The sequence below is a fragment of the Crinia signifera genome, chromosome 5 (genome assembly GCF_055691185.1).
Source record: "Crinia signifera chromosome 5, ASM5569118v1, whole genome shotgun sequence".
Lineage (NCBI taxonomy): Eukaryota > Metazoa > Chordata > Amphibia > Anura > Myobatrachidae > Crinia > Crinia signifera.
The window spans coordinates 333,122,181-333,137,203 of NC_139221.1; the positions used below are offsets into that span (position 1 = coordinate 333,122,181).

Below are 15,023 nucleotides of genomic sequence, written 5' to 3' on the forward strand. Positions count from 1 at the left end.
GGATATGGCAGCACTCCCTGACACTGAGCCTCATAAGATTCCCATTGGGGCAGGTCTGGGTGTCAGGCAGAAATTTGTGGCTCTGCAGAAATGCCACCGACTCCTCCTCAGTCTGGTGCAGGTTGAAGGGTGTAAGCTCTTCAGCAGCCATGACTGAAATACAGAATCTACCAGCTGACTGACTAGGCTAACTGCGTACCGATGACTAACTACGATGACTACTATAGTCGCGGGAACACACTACGCTTACGCTCAGTACGTACTGCCTACGCTGACTACACTACGCTACTTCTCACTGACTACGCTGGTTGCGGGAACACACTACGCTTACGCTCAGTACGTACTGCCTACGCTGACTACACTACGCTACTTCTCACTGACTACGCTGGTTGCGGGAACACACTACGCTTATGCTCAGTACGTACTGCCTACGCTGACTACACTACGCTACTTCTCACTGACTACGCTGGTTGCGGGAACACACTACGCTTACGCTCAGTACGTACTGCCTACGCTGACTACACTACGCTACTTCTCACTGACTACGCTGGTTGCGGGAACACACTACGCTTACGCTCAGTACGTACTGCCTACGCTGACTACACTACGCTACTTCTCACTGACTACGCTGGTTGCGGGAACACACTACGCTTACGCTCAGTACGTACTGCCTACGCTGACTACACTACGCTACTTCTCACTGACTACGCTGGTTGCGGGAACACACTACGCTTACGCTCAGTACGTACTGCCTACGCTGACTACACTACGCTACTTCTCACTGACTACGCTGGTTGCGGGAACACACTACGCTTACGCTCAGTACGTACTGCCTACGCTGACTACACTACGCTACTTCTCACTGACTACGCTGGTTGCGGGAACACACTACGCTTACGCTCAGTACGTACTGCCTACGCTGACTACACTACGCTACTTCTCACTGACTACGCTGGTTGCGGGAACACACTACGCTTACGCTCAGTACGTACTGCCTACGCTGACTACACTACGCTACTTCTCACTGACTACGCTGGTTGCGGGAACACACTACGCTTACGCTCAGTACGTACTGCCTACGCTGACTACACTACGCTACTTCTCACTGACTACGCTGGTTGCGGGAACACACTACGCTTACGCTCAGTACGTACTGCCTACGCTGACTACACTACGCTACTTCTCACTGACCACGCTGGTTGCGGGAACACACTACGCTTACGCTCAGTACGTACTGCCTACGCTGACTACACTACGCTACTTCTCACTGACTACGCTGGTTGCGGGAACACACTACGCTTACGCTCAGTACGTACTGCCTACGCTCACTACACTACGCTACTTCTCACTGACTACGCTGGTTGCGGGAACACACTACGCTTACGCTCAGTACGTACTGCCTACGCTGACTACACTACGCTACTTCTCACTGACTACGCTGGTTGCGGGAACACAATGCCGATTCTGAAAGGGACGCTACGCTAAGTACGTAACTGTCGCCTTGAAACTAAACAAGTACCAAAAAAATGCATGGTTCACATGACGATTGTTGATATTAATGTCAGCATTATGGGCCTGATTCAGAATTGGACAAAACCATGCAGTGCTGCAGGTGGACAGATTAAACTAGATGTGGATGATGTATACTGTCGGTGTCTGTGCAGCGCACTGGCTGCTTTATTCTACGCACCACCCATATCTAAAACCTGTTACATCTGCTTCACCTGCAGTGCAGCATGGTGTTACCCAGGGAGATGTTACATCTGCCCCACCTGCAGTGCATCATGGTGTTACCCAGGGAGACGTTACATCTGCCCCACCTGCAGAGCATGTATTTGTCAATTTATGGAGGTCATTCTAATGCATGCGTTGGGACAGGGGAGCGATGTTTAGCTACTGCGAATGAGCACAAACATTAATGCACATGTGCAGCCTCTTTGTGCGAGCAGGCGCTGCTTATTGATTAATCGCTGGCAAGTTTGCACGTAGAAGTGCGGGCATGGGTTGGCGGCCATGGGAATGTCCAGCATGGTAATTTGCCAGTGACACAGGTGACGGGCGCGGGCAGCGGATGTCAGCTGCCTCCCCTCTTCCTGTACAAGGGCGCCGCAGATCTAAGTCAACAGAGACCTGCTTGGATTTCAGAGCACTTAGACCAGGCATTCCCAACCACGGTCCTCAAGGCACACCAACAGTGCAGGTTTTGTAGATATCCAGGTGACTTAATTAGTATCTGAGGGATTCTGATTAAACCATCTGTGCTGAAGCCTGGATATCACTAAAACCTGCACTGTTGGTGTGCCTTGAGGACCGTTGTTGGGAATGTCTGACTTAGACAATCATTCAATGGTCGGCGACCATGAATTGATTTCTTCCCCACATGTGTGTGGGGAGATTGGCGGTGTGGGGGGGGGGGGGGCAGCGTTTGGTTTCTCTTGAAGCTTTGGATTTCGACCAGAAACAGGACCTATGTGTGATGGTGAAATCGTGTGGCCCCAGTACATGTGTATGTCTCACCAGCTGATATGATGTAGCTGTTCTTCCAGTCAGATATCAGAGCGGACACCTTGCCCGGGCGATGAGCCGTAGTCCGGCACAGTGGTTGGTGAGAGTACCAGTCGCAGACACAGAGGCTGCCGTCATCAAATCCAACTACTGGGAATACCCTGGAAATCACAAATCTGTGTTATATAGTAATGCCTCGCCCATCTCACCCACATCCGCCACCGCTTTCCTCACTCGCCCATCTCACCCACTTCCGCCATCGCTTCCCTCATTCACCCATCTCACCCACATCCACCACCTCTTCCCTCACTCACCCATCTCACCCACATGCACCATCGCTTTCCTCACTTGCCCATCTCACCCACTTCCGCCAACGCTTCCCTCACTTGCCCATCTCACCCACATCTGTCACCGATTCCCTCACTCGCCCATCTCACCCACATCCACCACCGCTTCCCTCACTCACCTATCTCACCCACAACTGCCACTGGTTCCCTCACTCAGAACTGCCACCCATTCCCTCACTCGCCCATCTCACCCACATCCACCACCGCTTCCCTCACTCACCCATCTCACCCAAATCTGTCACCGATTCCCTCATCCGCCACCGCTTCTCACCCATCTCATCCACATCCACCACCACTTTACTCACTCGCACATCTCACCCACATCTGTCACCGATTCCCTCACTCGCCCATCTCACCCACATCCGCCATCGCTTTCCTCACTCGTCCATCTCACCCACAATTGCCATCGCTTTCCTCAATCGCCCATCTCACCCACTTCCGCCATCGCTTCCCTCACTCGCCCATCTCACCCACTTCCGCCATCGCTTCCCTCACTCGCCCATCTCACCCACATCCACCACCGCTTTCCTCACTCGCCCATCTCACCCACTTCTGTCATCGCTTCCCTCACTTGCCCATCGCACCCACATCTGTCACCGATTCCCTCACTCGCCCATCTGACCCACATCCGCCATCGATTTCCTCACTCGCCCATCTCACCCACAATCACCATCGCTTTCCTCACTTGCCCATCTCACCCACATCTGCCATCGCTTTCCTCACTCGCCCATCTCACCCACATCCACCACCTCTTCCCTCACTCACCCATCTCACCCACATGCACCATCGCTTTCCTCACTTGCCCATCTCACCCACTTCCGCCATCGCTTCCCTCACTTGCCCATCTCACCCACATCTGTCACCGATTCCCTCACTCGCCCATCTCACCCACATCCACCACCGCTTCCCTCACTCACCTATCTCACCCACAACTGCCACTGATTCCCTCACTCAGAACTGCCACCCATTCCCTCATTCGCCCATCTTACCCACATCCGCCACCGCTTCCCTCACTCGCCCATCTCACCCACATCCACCACCGCTTCCCTCACTCACCCATCTCACCCACATCCACCACCGCTTCCCTCACTCACCCATCTCACCCAAATCTGTCACCGATTCCCTCATCTGCCACCGCTTCTCACCCATCTCATCCACATCCACCACCACTTTACTCACTCGCACATCTCACCCACATCTGTCACCGCTTCACTCACCTCATCCATCTGATCCACATCCGCCACCACTTTACTCACTAGCCCATCTCACCCACATCGGTCACCGCTTCCCTCACTCGCCCATCTCACCCACAACTGCCACTGATTCCCTCACTCACCCATCTCACTCAGCACTGCCACCCATTCGCTCATTCGCACATCTTGCCCACATCCGCCACCGCTTCCTTCACTCAACCCATATCTGTCACCGATTCCCTCATCCGCCACCGCTTCTCATCCACAACCACTTTACTCACTCGCCCATCTCACCCACATCTGTCACCGCTTCACTCACTCACCCATCTGATCCACATGCGCCACCACTTTACTCACTCGCCCATCTCACCCGCATCTGTCACTGATTCCCTCATTCGCCCATCTCACCCACAACTGCCACTGATTCCCTCACTCGCCCATCTCACTCAGAACTGCCACCCATTCCCTCATTCACCCATCTTACCCACATCCGCCACCTTCACTCACCCATCTCACCCACATCTGTCACCGATTCCCTCATCCGCCACTGCTTCACTCACCCATCTCATCCACATCCACCACCACGTTACTCACTCGCCCATCTCACCCACATCTGTCACCACTTCCATCAGTCGCCCATCTCACCCACAACTGCCACTGATTCCCTCACTCGCCCATCTCACCCACAACTTCCACCCATTCCCATATTCGCCCATCTTACCCACATCCACCACCGTTTCCCTCACTCGCCCATCTCACCCACATGCGCCACCAATTTCCTCACTCGCCCATCTCACCAACATCTGTCACCGATTCCCTCATTCACTTATCTCACCCACATTCACCAACGATTCCCTCACTCGCCCATCTCACCACTGATTTCCTCTCTGTGTCAGTGGTAGCAGCAGCTGTTATACAGTAATGTCCTGATGTCCTATCACTAGAACATGACATGAGCTGATGACACTGGCGTCCTATCACTAGAACAAGACTTGAGCTGATGACACTGGCGTCCTATCACTAGAACATGACATGAGCTGATGACACTGACGTCCTATCACTAGAACATGACATGAGCTGATGACACTGGCGTCCTATCACTAGAACATGACATGAGCTGATGACACTGGCGTCCTATCACTAGAACATGACATGAGCTGATGACACTGGCGTCCTATCACTAGAACATGACATGAGCTGGTGACACTGGCGTCCTATCACTAGAACATGACATGAGCTGATGACACTTGCGTTCTATCACTAGAACATGACATGAGCTGATGACACTGGTGTCCTATCACTAGAACATGACATGAGCTGATGACACTGGCGTCCTATCACTAGAACATGACATGAGCTGATGACACTGGCGTTTTACCACTAGAACATGACATGAGCTAATGACACTGATGTCCTATCACTAGAACATGACATGAGCTGATGACACTGGCGTCCTATCACTAGAACATGACATGAGCTGGTGACACTTGCGTCCTATCACTAGAACATCACATGAGCTGGTGACACTTGCGTCCTATCACTAGAACATCACATGAGCTGATGACACTGACGTCCTATCACTAGAACATCACATGAGCTGGTGACACTTGCGTCCTATCACTAGAACATGACATGAGCTGATGACACTGATGTCCTATCACTAGAACATGACATGAGCTGATGACACTGGCGTCCTATCACTAGAACATGACATGAGCTGATGACACTGATGTCCTATCACTAGAACATGACATGAGCTGATGACACTGGCGTCCTATCACTAGAACATGACATGAGCTGATGACACTGGCATCCTATCATTAGAACATGACATGAGCTGATGACACTGATGTCCTATCACTAGAACATGACATGAGCTGATGACACTGATGTCCTATCACTAGAATATCACATGAGCTGATGACACTGATGTCCTATCACTAGAACATGACATGAGCTGATGACACTGATGTCCTATCACTAGAACATGACATGAGCTGATGACACTGGTGTCCTATCACTAGAACATGACATGAGCTGATGACACTGGCGTCCTATCACTAGAACATGACATGAGCTGATGACACTGATGTCCTATCACTAGAATATCACATGAGCTGATGACACTGGCGTCCTATCACTAGAACATGACATGAGCTGGTGACACTTGCGTCCTATCACTAGAACATGACATGAGCTGATGACACTGGCATCCTATCATTAGAACATGACATGAGCTAATGACACTGGTGTCCTATCACTAGAACATGACATGAGCTGATGACACTGGCGTCCTATCACTAGAACATGACATGAGCTGATGACACTGATGTCCTATCACTAGAACATGACATGAGCTGATGACACTGATGTCCTATCACTAGAATATCACATGAGCTGATGACACTGGCGTCCTATCACTAGAACATGACATGAGCTGATGACACTGATGTCCTATCACTAGAACATGACATGAGCTGATGACACTGATGTCCTATCACTAGAATATCACATGAGCTGATGACACTGGCGTCCTATCACTAGAACATCACATGAGCTGGTGACACTTGCGTCCTATCACTAGAACATGACATGAGCTGATGACACTGGCGTCCTATCACTAGAACATGACATGAGCTGATGACACTGGCGTCCTATCACTAGAACATGACATGAGCTGATGACACTGATGTCCTATCACTAGAACATGACATGAGCTGATGACACTGGCGTTTTACCACTAGAACATGACATGAGCTAATGACACTGATGTCCTATCACTAGAACATGACATGAGCTAATGACACTGATGTCCTATCACTAGAACATGACATGAGCTAATGACACTGATGTCCTATCACTAGAACATGACATGAGCTGATGACACTGGCGTCCTATCACTAGAACATGACATGAGCTGATGACACTGGCGTTTTACCACTAGAACATGACATGAGCTAATGACACTGATGTCCTATCACTAGAACATGACATGAGCTGATGACACTGGCGTCCTATCACTAGAACAAGACATGAGCTGATGACACTGATGTCCTATCACTAGAACATGACATGAGCTAATGACACTGATGTCCTATCACTAGAACATGACATGAGCTGATGACACTGGCGTCCTATCACTAGAACATGACATGAGCTGATGACACTTGTGGCTTATCACTAGAACATGACATGAGCTGATGACACTGGCGTCCTATCACTAGAACATGACATGAGCTGATGACACTTGTGGCTTATCACTAGAACATGACATGAGCTGATGACACTGGCGTCCTATCACTAGAACATGACATGAGCTGATGACACTTGTGGCTTATCACTAGAACATGACATGAGCTGATGACACTGGCGTTTTACCACTAGAACATGACATGAGCTGATGACACTGGTGTCCTATCACTAGAACATGACATGAGCTTATGACACTGGCGTCCTATCACTAGAACATGACATGAGCTTATGACACTGGCGTTTTACCACTAGAACATGACATGAGCTGATGACACGGATGTTATGGAGCTACAATGTTACAGATGGTATCAGGATATTACCTGTTTTTCCTATCTCGGGACGAATGATATATCCCATGATGGTCTCCTCTTTGGTGCACCACTTGCTTCCAATCCACCATGACAGCCTCCACATCCACAATGCAGGACACAAGAGTAAGGCAACAGGGCAAAGCCTTGGAGAAGCTGACCGTGGCCCTACTGATGATGCTCATAGGGTTCACCAAGGCATTGGCTTTCACTAGGTCTCCATCTTCCAGTAAAACACATACAGTCTCCCTGTACATACAGTAATCTGCACCAAGCAGCTGCTCTCCTCTGTCTAGCAGGAGTGTAGATAGCAGGTCTCCAGTAGTGGCTGATATCAGTCTTACAGTAGAGTCTGTACACACACACAGAGCTCTGGAAGGTAAGAACCCTCCACTGACTCGGATATCTCTCACACTGCTCCCCAGAAAGCAGTGCACTTGGTACAAGTTCTCAACACGCCACACGTGCAATCCATGGCTGCTATATGAGATAACGTATTCACCATTGCTGCTGAAAGCTTTTACTCCAAGCAAAGGCCCTGACGTCTGATGCTCTCCAATCTGCTCCTGTGTCTTCAAGTCCCACAGTCGCAAAGTGCCATCATCAGACCCAGAGAGTAGTATAATTTGTGAGGTGCTGAGAGACAGAGCAGTGATAGGACCTGTGGGTGAGACAAGAAGAACTCATCATATACTGTATGGCGGAGACAGGACACATAGGGATAACTCATATGAGGGAGACCAAACCTGTGGGTGACCGGAGGATGATGGGTGAGAGGGATACACTCGTACATGGAGGAGACAGGACCTGTGGGTGAGAAGGATACACCCATACATGGAGGAGACAGGACCTGTGGGTGAGAGGGATACACTCATACATGGAGGAGACAGGACCTGTGGGTGAGAGGGATACACTCATACATGGAGGAGACAGGACCTGTGGGTGAGAGGGATACACTCATACATGGAGAAGACAGGACCTTTGAGTGAGAAGGATACATCCATACATGGGGAATACAGGACCTGTGGGTGAGAGGGATACACTGATACATGGAGAAAACAGGACCTGTGGATGAGAGGGATACACCCATACATGGAGGAGACAGGACCTGTGGGTGAGAAGGATACATTCATACATGGAGGAGACAGGACCTGTGGATGAGAGGGATACACCCATACATGGAGAAGACAGGACCTTTGAGTGAGAAGGATTCATTCATACATGGAGGAGACAGGACCTGTGGGTGAGAGGGATACACTCCTACATGGAGGAGACAGGACCTGTGGGTGAGAGGGATACATCCATACATGGAGGAGACAGGACCTGTGGGTGAGAGGGATACACTCATACATGGAGGAGACAGGACCTGTGGGTGAGAAGGATACATCCATACATGGAGGAGACAGGACCTGTGGGTGAGAAGGATACATCCATACATGGAGGAGACAGGACCAGTGGGTGAGAAGGATACATCCATACATGGAGGAGACAGGACCTTTGAGTGAGAAGGATACATCCATACACGGAGGAGACAGGACCTGTGGGTGAGAGGGATAAACCCATACATGGAGGAGACAGGACCTGTGGGTGAGAGGGATACACTCATACATGGAGAAGACAGGACCTTTGAGTGAGAAGGATACATCCATACATGGAGGAGACAGGACCTGTGGGTGAGAGGGATACACTCCTACATGGAGAAGACAGGACCTGACATCAGGGCACGGCCAATGTCTGACGGCACCATTAGCATTATTGTGGGTAACAATGGATGTATCCTGTATGGGCTGTACCTTGTACGTCAGTTCTAGATCAGCAGATTTATCCCCAGGACCAGTGACCCTTCTGCTGGAGCAGTATATCATGGGGTTTCTATGGGTAACAATGGATGGATCCTGTATGGGCGGGATACGGTCAAATTGTCGACCCCAACTGGATCGGCACCGTTGGGTCAACATACAGCTAGGTCAACAGGAGTCTAGGTCGACATGGGTGAAGGTCGACAGGGGTCTAGGTTAACACATGCATTATGTCGACATGGGTTAGGTCAACAGTCAAAAGGTCGACGTGGCTTTTTTTTCTGTTTTGAGCCGACATGTGCTGACAGTCGGTATTTCATGCCCTACCATCCACTAGGGCATGGTGGGAGAATAAAATAGTGTGCCTGAAACATAACGAGAGCAGCAAGCGATGCAGTACACTTAAAATTGTGTCCATGTCGACTATGTCAACATTTGGGTCAAAAAACAGTGAAAAAAACCATGTCGGGGGGCGTGGCCTGGCGGGCATTGAAGGAAGACGTGCTGTCACGGTCTCAGGTACATCATGCTGGTGACCAGGCCGGGGATTGGCTAGACCTGACACAGGGGTGCGGAGTCTTACCACGCCATAGGTGTTCACTAGTGACCCCTCCAGTTGGGATTTGGGCTTCGCTGCTATGGACATGCCGGTCGCGGTCCCCTGAGCAGGTTCCCCATGTGGCACTGGTAACCCCTTGGAAACAGGTAGCGTGGATTCAGGATTATGCGTAGTCATCTTAGCCGGGTCATACACTGGTGGTCACGGAGCACAGTACACAAGGATCAGACAGGAGAATAGTCAGAAGGCAAGCCAAGGTCATCCACTGGTAATCACTGGGTATGGTACACGAGGATCAGGCAGGAGAGTGGTCAGGAGGCAGGCTGAGGTCATACACAGGTAACCCACGATTCACGGTACACAGGGATTAAGCCGAAGGATAGTCAGGAAACAAGCCGAAGTCAGTATCTGGTGATCAGGAACACAGTGAAGTACAAGGGACGCTGGAGCAGGTTGTGAGCCTATACTCTGGAAGCTTCTGTCTCCCAGAGACTGCCTTTTTATAGGAAGCACAGGGAGCTAGTTACTCACAGGTGCCCTAATCAATGAAGGCTGAGCATGGTCAGTTCACACTGAACTCTCCTGCAGGAGAGAGCTACCAGGTGTTGCAACTAATCAGCAGAGCTCAGGTCACACAGACTTTCCTGCAGCATGGAGTGGATCAGAAGCTGAAATCAGCATGCAGAGTTCAACCACACAGAGCTGTCAGCAGCAATAGACAGAGCCAGCAGGATTTTGCAAGCAGGTAACACAGAATACTTGCATATTGTGACATTACCCCCCCCCCCCCCCCTCTAGGGGTGGGCTCCGAACACCCCACAAGGAAATTTTCAAGGTAATCTGCGGTGCTTCTTCTTTTTGGAAGACTGTTTGGATTTCGTTGACTGATGTGTGACCTTTGGCTCTACAAAACGGGAGGTAGAGAATATTGGACGTCCCAGAAAAGGAGTGACATCATGATCTGAGCCACACTCTGAATTTGAATCCTGGTCCATGGTCAGTGCAGAGAGTTCTTGAGGATCCACCAACTTGGAAGAACCTACACACATAACTCCATCTCTTAAGTCCAAGGAGTCAGGTTTAAAAAAAAAATTTTTGAGATGCTCTGGGAGTTTTAGAATGTAGTCTAGCTGACTCACCACTCTGACTGACCTCAGGTGCATCAAGAATAGACCTCTCACCGGGAGTCTTGGGTCCAAATCTTTCAACCACAGCCCTGGAAAAAGAAATTAGGTCTTTTAGTCGGGGGTCATGAGTCTCAATGAGTGGACTAACCCACTCCATGGCTTCTCCCCTGAATGACAACACTAAGTACTTGACAATGTTTGCCAAATTAACCCCAGAGAATGGATCAGAGTTCATAGCATCTAAATAATAGTCTGCTAGGGCTTGGAAATGGGTGAGATCTCCATCAAATTGGACAAACTGAGGCTCTTTAGATGAATCCAATTGAACTGGATCCTCCTGGAAAATGGACTGGGAGGACAGTTTGGGTAGAGCAGGGACTCCCAGCAACACAGGCAAATCTTCTTGAATGGCAGGCATTGGAACCTTAGAGACCATGGAGGCACTGGATACAGGCCCGGAGGCTGCGGAGATTGGCCCGGAGGCCGCGGAGACTGGCCCGGAGGCCGCGGAGACTGGCCCGGAGGCCACAACACATAGGTCCTCATGCCCGGAGGCAAGGGCAGATGGATCTCTACCAGGAATGACATACTCGGAACCATCGTCTGGGGTGACGGACTCGGAACCATCGTCTGGGGTGACGGACTCGGAACCATCGTCTGGGGTGACGGAATCGGAACCATCGTCTGGGGTGACGGACTCGGAACCATCGTCTGGGGTGACGGACTCGGAACCATCGTCTGGGGTGACGGACTCGGAACCATCGTCTGGGCTGACGGACTCGGAACCATCGTCTGGGCTGACGGACTCGGAACCCCCGTCTGGGGTGACGGACTCGGAACCCCCACTTGGGGTGACGTAAAGAAATCCGACTTGAGGCAAAGTGCTCAGTGGCCCTTCCTCGGAAACCACACTCAGAGACCCTTCCTGGGGTGTGGCAACCAGAGGATCCTTTTGGGGTGCAACACTCGGAGATTCCTCTTGGGGTAGTGAACTCAGGGGCCCTTTTTGGGGTACCACTTTCAGAGACCCCTCTTGGGGTGCAGTGCTCGGGAAACCCTCCTGGGGCGCAATGCTCAGAGACCCTGTTTGGGGTGTGGTACTCTGAGACCCTGCTTGGAGTCTGACAGTCTGAGACCCCTCCTGGTGCACAACACTCTGAACCCCTTTCTGCAGCTTGAAACTTTGAGAACCCTTCCTGAGGCTTAAAACTCTGAGAACCCTCCTGGGAAATGACCCACCGAGACCCCTTCTGAGGTAAGTCACTAAGTAGCTCCTCCTGGAGCACAACGCTTGGAAACCCCTCCTGGGGCAGGACACTAGGGAGCCCTTCCTGGGACGAGATACTTGGAAGAACCCCTCCCTGGGGCTGGATGAACAGGACCCACTCCTGGGGTTGGACTGACGGAGCCCCCTCTTGGAGTGAGACTGACTGGATCCTCTCATGGGCTTGGACCGACAGGACCCCCTCTTGGGGCTTGCGACCATGAACACCTTCCCGAGGCTGGACCTGGGCTATACAGTTCTTCAAATAAATTTTGGTCCTAGGACCCCAGTTGTAACCATAGTATTCCCTCTGGGTTAGAACGGAATCTACTGCTCTATTTCGTGTCCCACGTAGGGAACAATCCCCGATGAAATGATCCTGGGCTCCACAATAAAAGCATAGGCTGAGGGATCTACGCCGCTGGCGCTCCTTATCAGACAACTGGGGGCGAGGATGACTCAGGTACTTGTCCTTACAGGGCACAGATGCAGATGCCACTGGAGTGGCCGGAATGTCATCAGAGGGTTTCACAGGCACTGAACCTAGAGTGGAAGGTACCGTGCCACTAGAAGGACTGCCTAGTAAGACGGTAATCACTGAAAACACCTTAGTCAGTAGCTCCTGCAACTGCTGCATTAAAAGGTGAAGAATCTTTAATGCCTCTGACACTGGTTCCACGGATATTGGAGGAGATGAAGCGAAGTCCATCCGCTGTAACAGAGTCTGTATGCTTTGTATGATCAGAGCTTGGTCCTGCTCTTGCTTACAGACCCTAGCAGACAGTTGCTCCCATAGCTCTTTTTTTGGGCTAGAGTATTCTGTCAATGGTCACCAGGCCTGGGATTGGCTAGACCTGACACAGGGGTGCGGAGTCTTACCACGCCATAGGTGTTCACCAGTGACCCCTCCAGTTGGGATTTGGGCTTCGCTGCTATGGACATGCCGGTCGCGGTCCCCTGAGCAGGTTCCCCATGTGGCACTGGTAACCCCTTGGAAACAGGTAGCGTGGATTCAGGATTATGCGTAGTCATCTTAGCCGGGTCGTACACTGGTAGTCACGGAGCACAGTACACAAGGGTCAGACAGGAGAATAGTCAGAAGGCAAGCCGAGGTCGTCCACTGGTAATCACTGGGTACGGTACACGAGGATCAGGCAGGAGAGTGGTCAGGAGGCAGGCTGAGGTCATACACAGGTAACCCACGATTCACGGTACACAGGGATTAAGCCGAAGGATAGTCAGGAAACAAGCCGAAGTCAGTATCTGGTGATCAGGAACACAGTGAAGTACAAGGGACGCTGGAGCAGGTTGTGAGCCTATACTCTGGAAGCTTCTGTCTCCCAGAGACTGCCTTTTTATAGGAAGCACAGGGAGCTAATTACTCACAGGTGCCCTAATCAATGAAGGCTGAGCATGGTCAGTTCACACTGAACTCTCCTGCAGGAGAGAGTTACCAGGTGTTGCAACTAATCAGCAGAGCTCAGGTCACACAGACTTCCCTGCAGCATGGAGTGGATCAGAAGCTGAAATCAGCATGCAGAGTTCAACCACACAGAGCTGTCAGCAGCAATAGACAGAGCCAGCAGGATTTTACAAGCAGGTAACACAGAATACTTGCATATTGTGACACATGCTTTACCAGAGCTCCCTGATCCCTAAGTAAGAAGCTACCCCCAGAGCCACACCAACACCTCTCAGCCAGAGCCCACGGAGCCCCCACCGAGCTGGGCATCCCCTCCACCAACAGAGGCAGTGCCCATGGAATTGGGAGAGGCGCTAGGCCTCTCTGCGGATTGCGAATGAGAGTGGCTGTAACTTATTGTTTCCTTGGCCCATTTTAAATGTGTCTCTTTGGCCCATGATGGTCTCGTATTTTCAGACTGGAGGGCCATTGCTGTTGACTTGTGAAAATTTACACTAAACCCTGATTAACCCCCAATTTCTCCAAAAGGAGATTTAACGACTCCTCTGGGTGACCTATATATAGAAGGATATCATCCGCAAATGCGGAGATCTTAACAGTTTGTTTTCCTATTTTAATCCCCTTCATAGTCTTCCATGATGGTATGTGGGGACAGGGGGCAGCCTTGTCTTGTCCCACGAGAAATTTTGGTACTTATGTAATATCTGGGCTCCCGTTTTTCTTATGAGACCGCGTCCCCTCGCGGGGCTCGCCATGCTTCGGGCACGGTGGCTCGCTGCACTCGCCACACTATGTAAAATCAACTCCATGCGTAGTTGGATAGTGGGGGTATGAAAAAATGGGGTGCATTTAACATGGGAGCCCAGATAGTACATAAGTACCGAAATTTTTATTAGTTTGCTTTTATGTCCATTTATCAAAAGATTTGGTATAGAAGAGATTTACAATTTTCAATCCCTGCCAAATCCCCTTCTTATTAAAATCTCCTTCATATATTCCCAAGAGACCGTGTCAAATGCTTTTTGTGCATCGAGACTTAAGCGTACATTTGATTTTCTTTCTTCCTTTTTGGTAGATGCAGTTATTGCTGTTACAGCCAATCTTCTCCCTCTTACTGCGTGTCAGCCACTTATAAACCCTAATTGATGGTCTGTCACCAAGAGGGCTGTCATTTTTTGTAATCTTATTGCCATCATTTTGGCCATTATTTTAAAATCTATGTCTAAAAGGGAAATTGGGCGGTAAG

At 50.6% G+C, this 15,023-nt stretch overlaps 1 protein-coding gene across 1 annotated transcript in view; it reads right to left on the bottom strand.

The window, feature by feature from the left end:
* The window catches only part of WDR97 (WD repeat domain 97), a 305,848-nt gene that overhangs the window by 175,487 nt on the left and 115,338 nt on the right, over positions 1–15,023 (bottom strand). Inside the window, exons 6-7 of the mRNA XM_083145263.1 lie at positions 7,618–8,266; positions 2,518–2,666 (exon numbers count right to left, since the gene is read on the bottom strand). Of these exons, the coding sequence (XP_083001389.1) occupies positions 2,518–2,666; positions 7,618–8,266 (798 nt within the window). The remainder of the gene's footprint in view (positions 1–2,517; positions 2,667–7,617; positions 8,267–15,023) is intronic.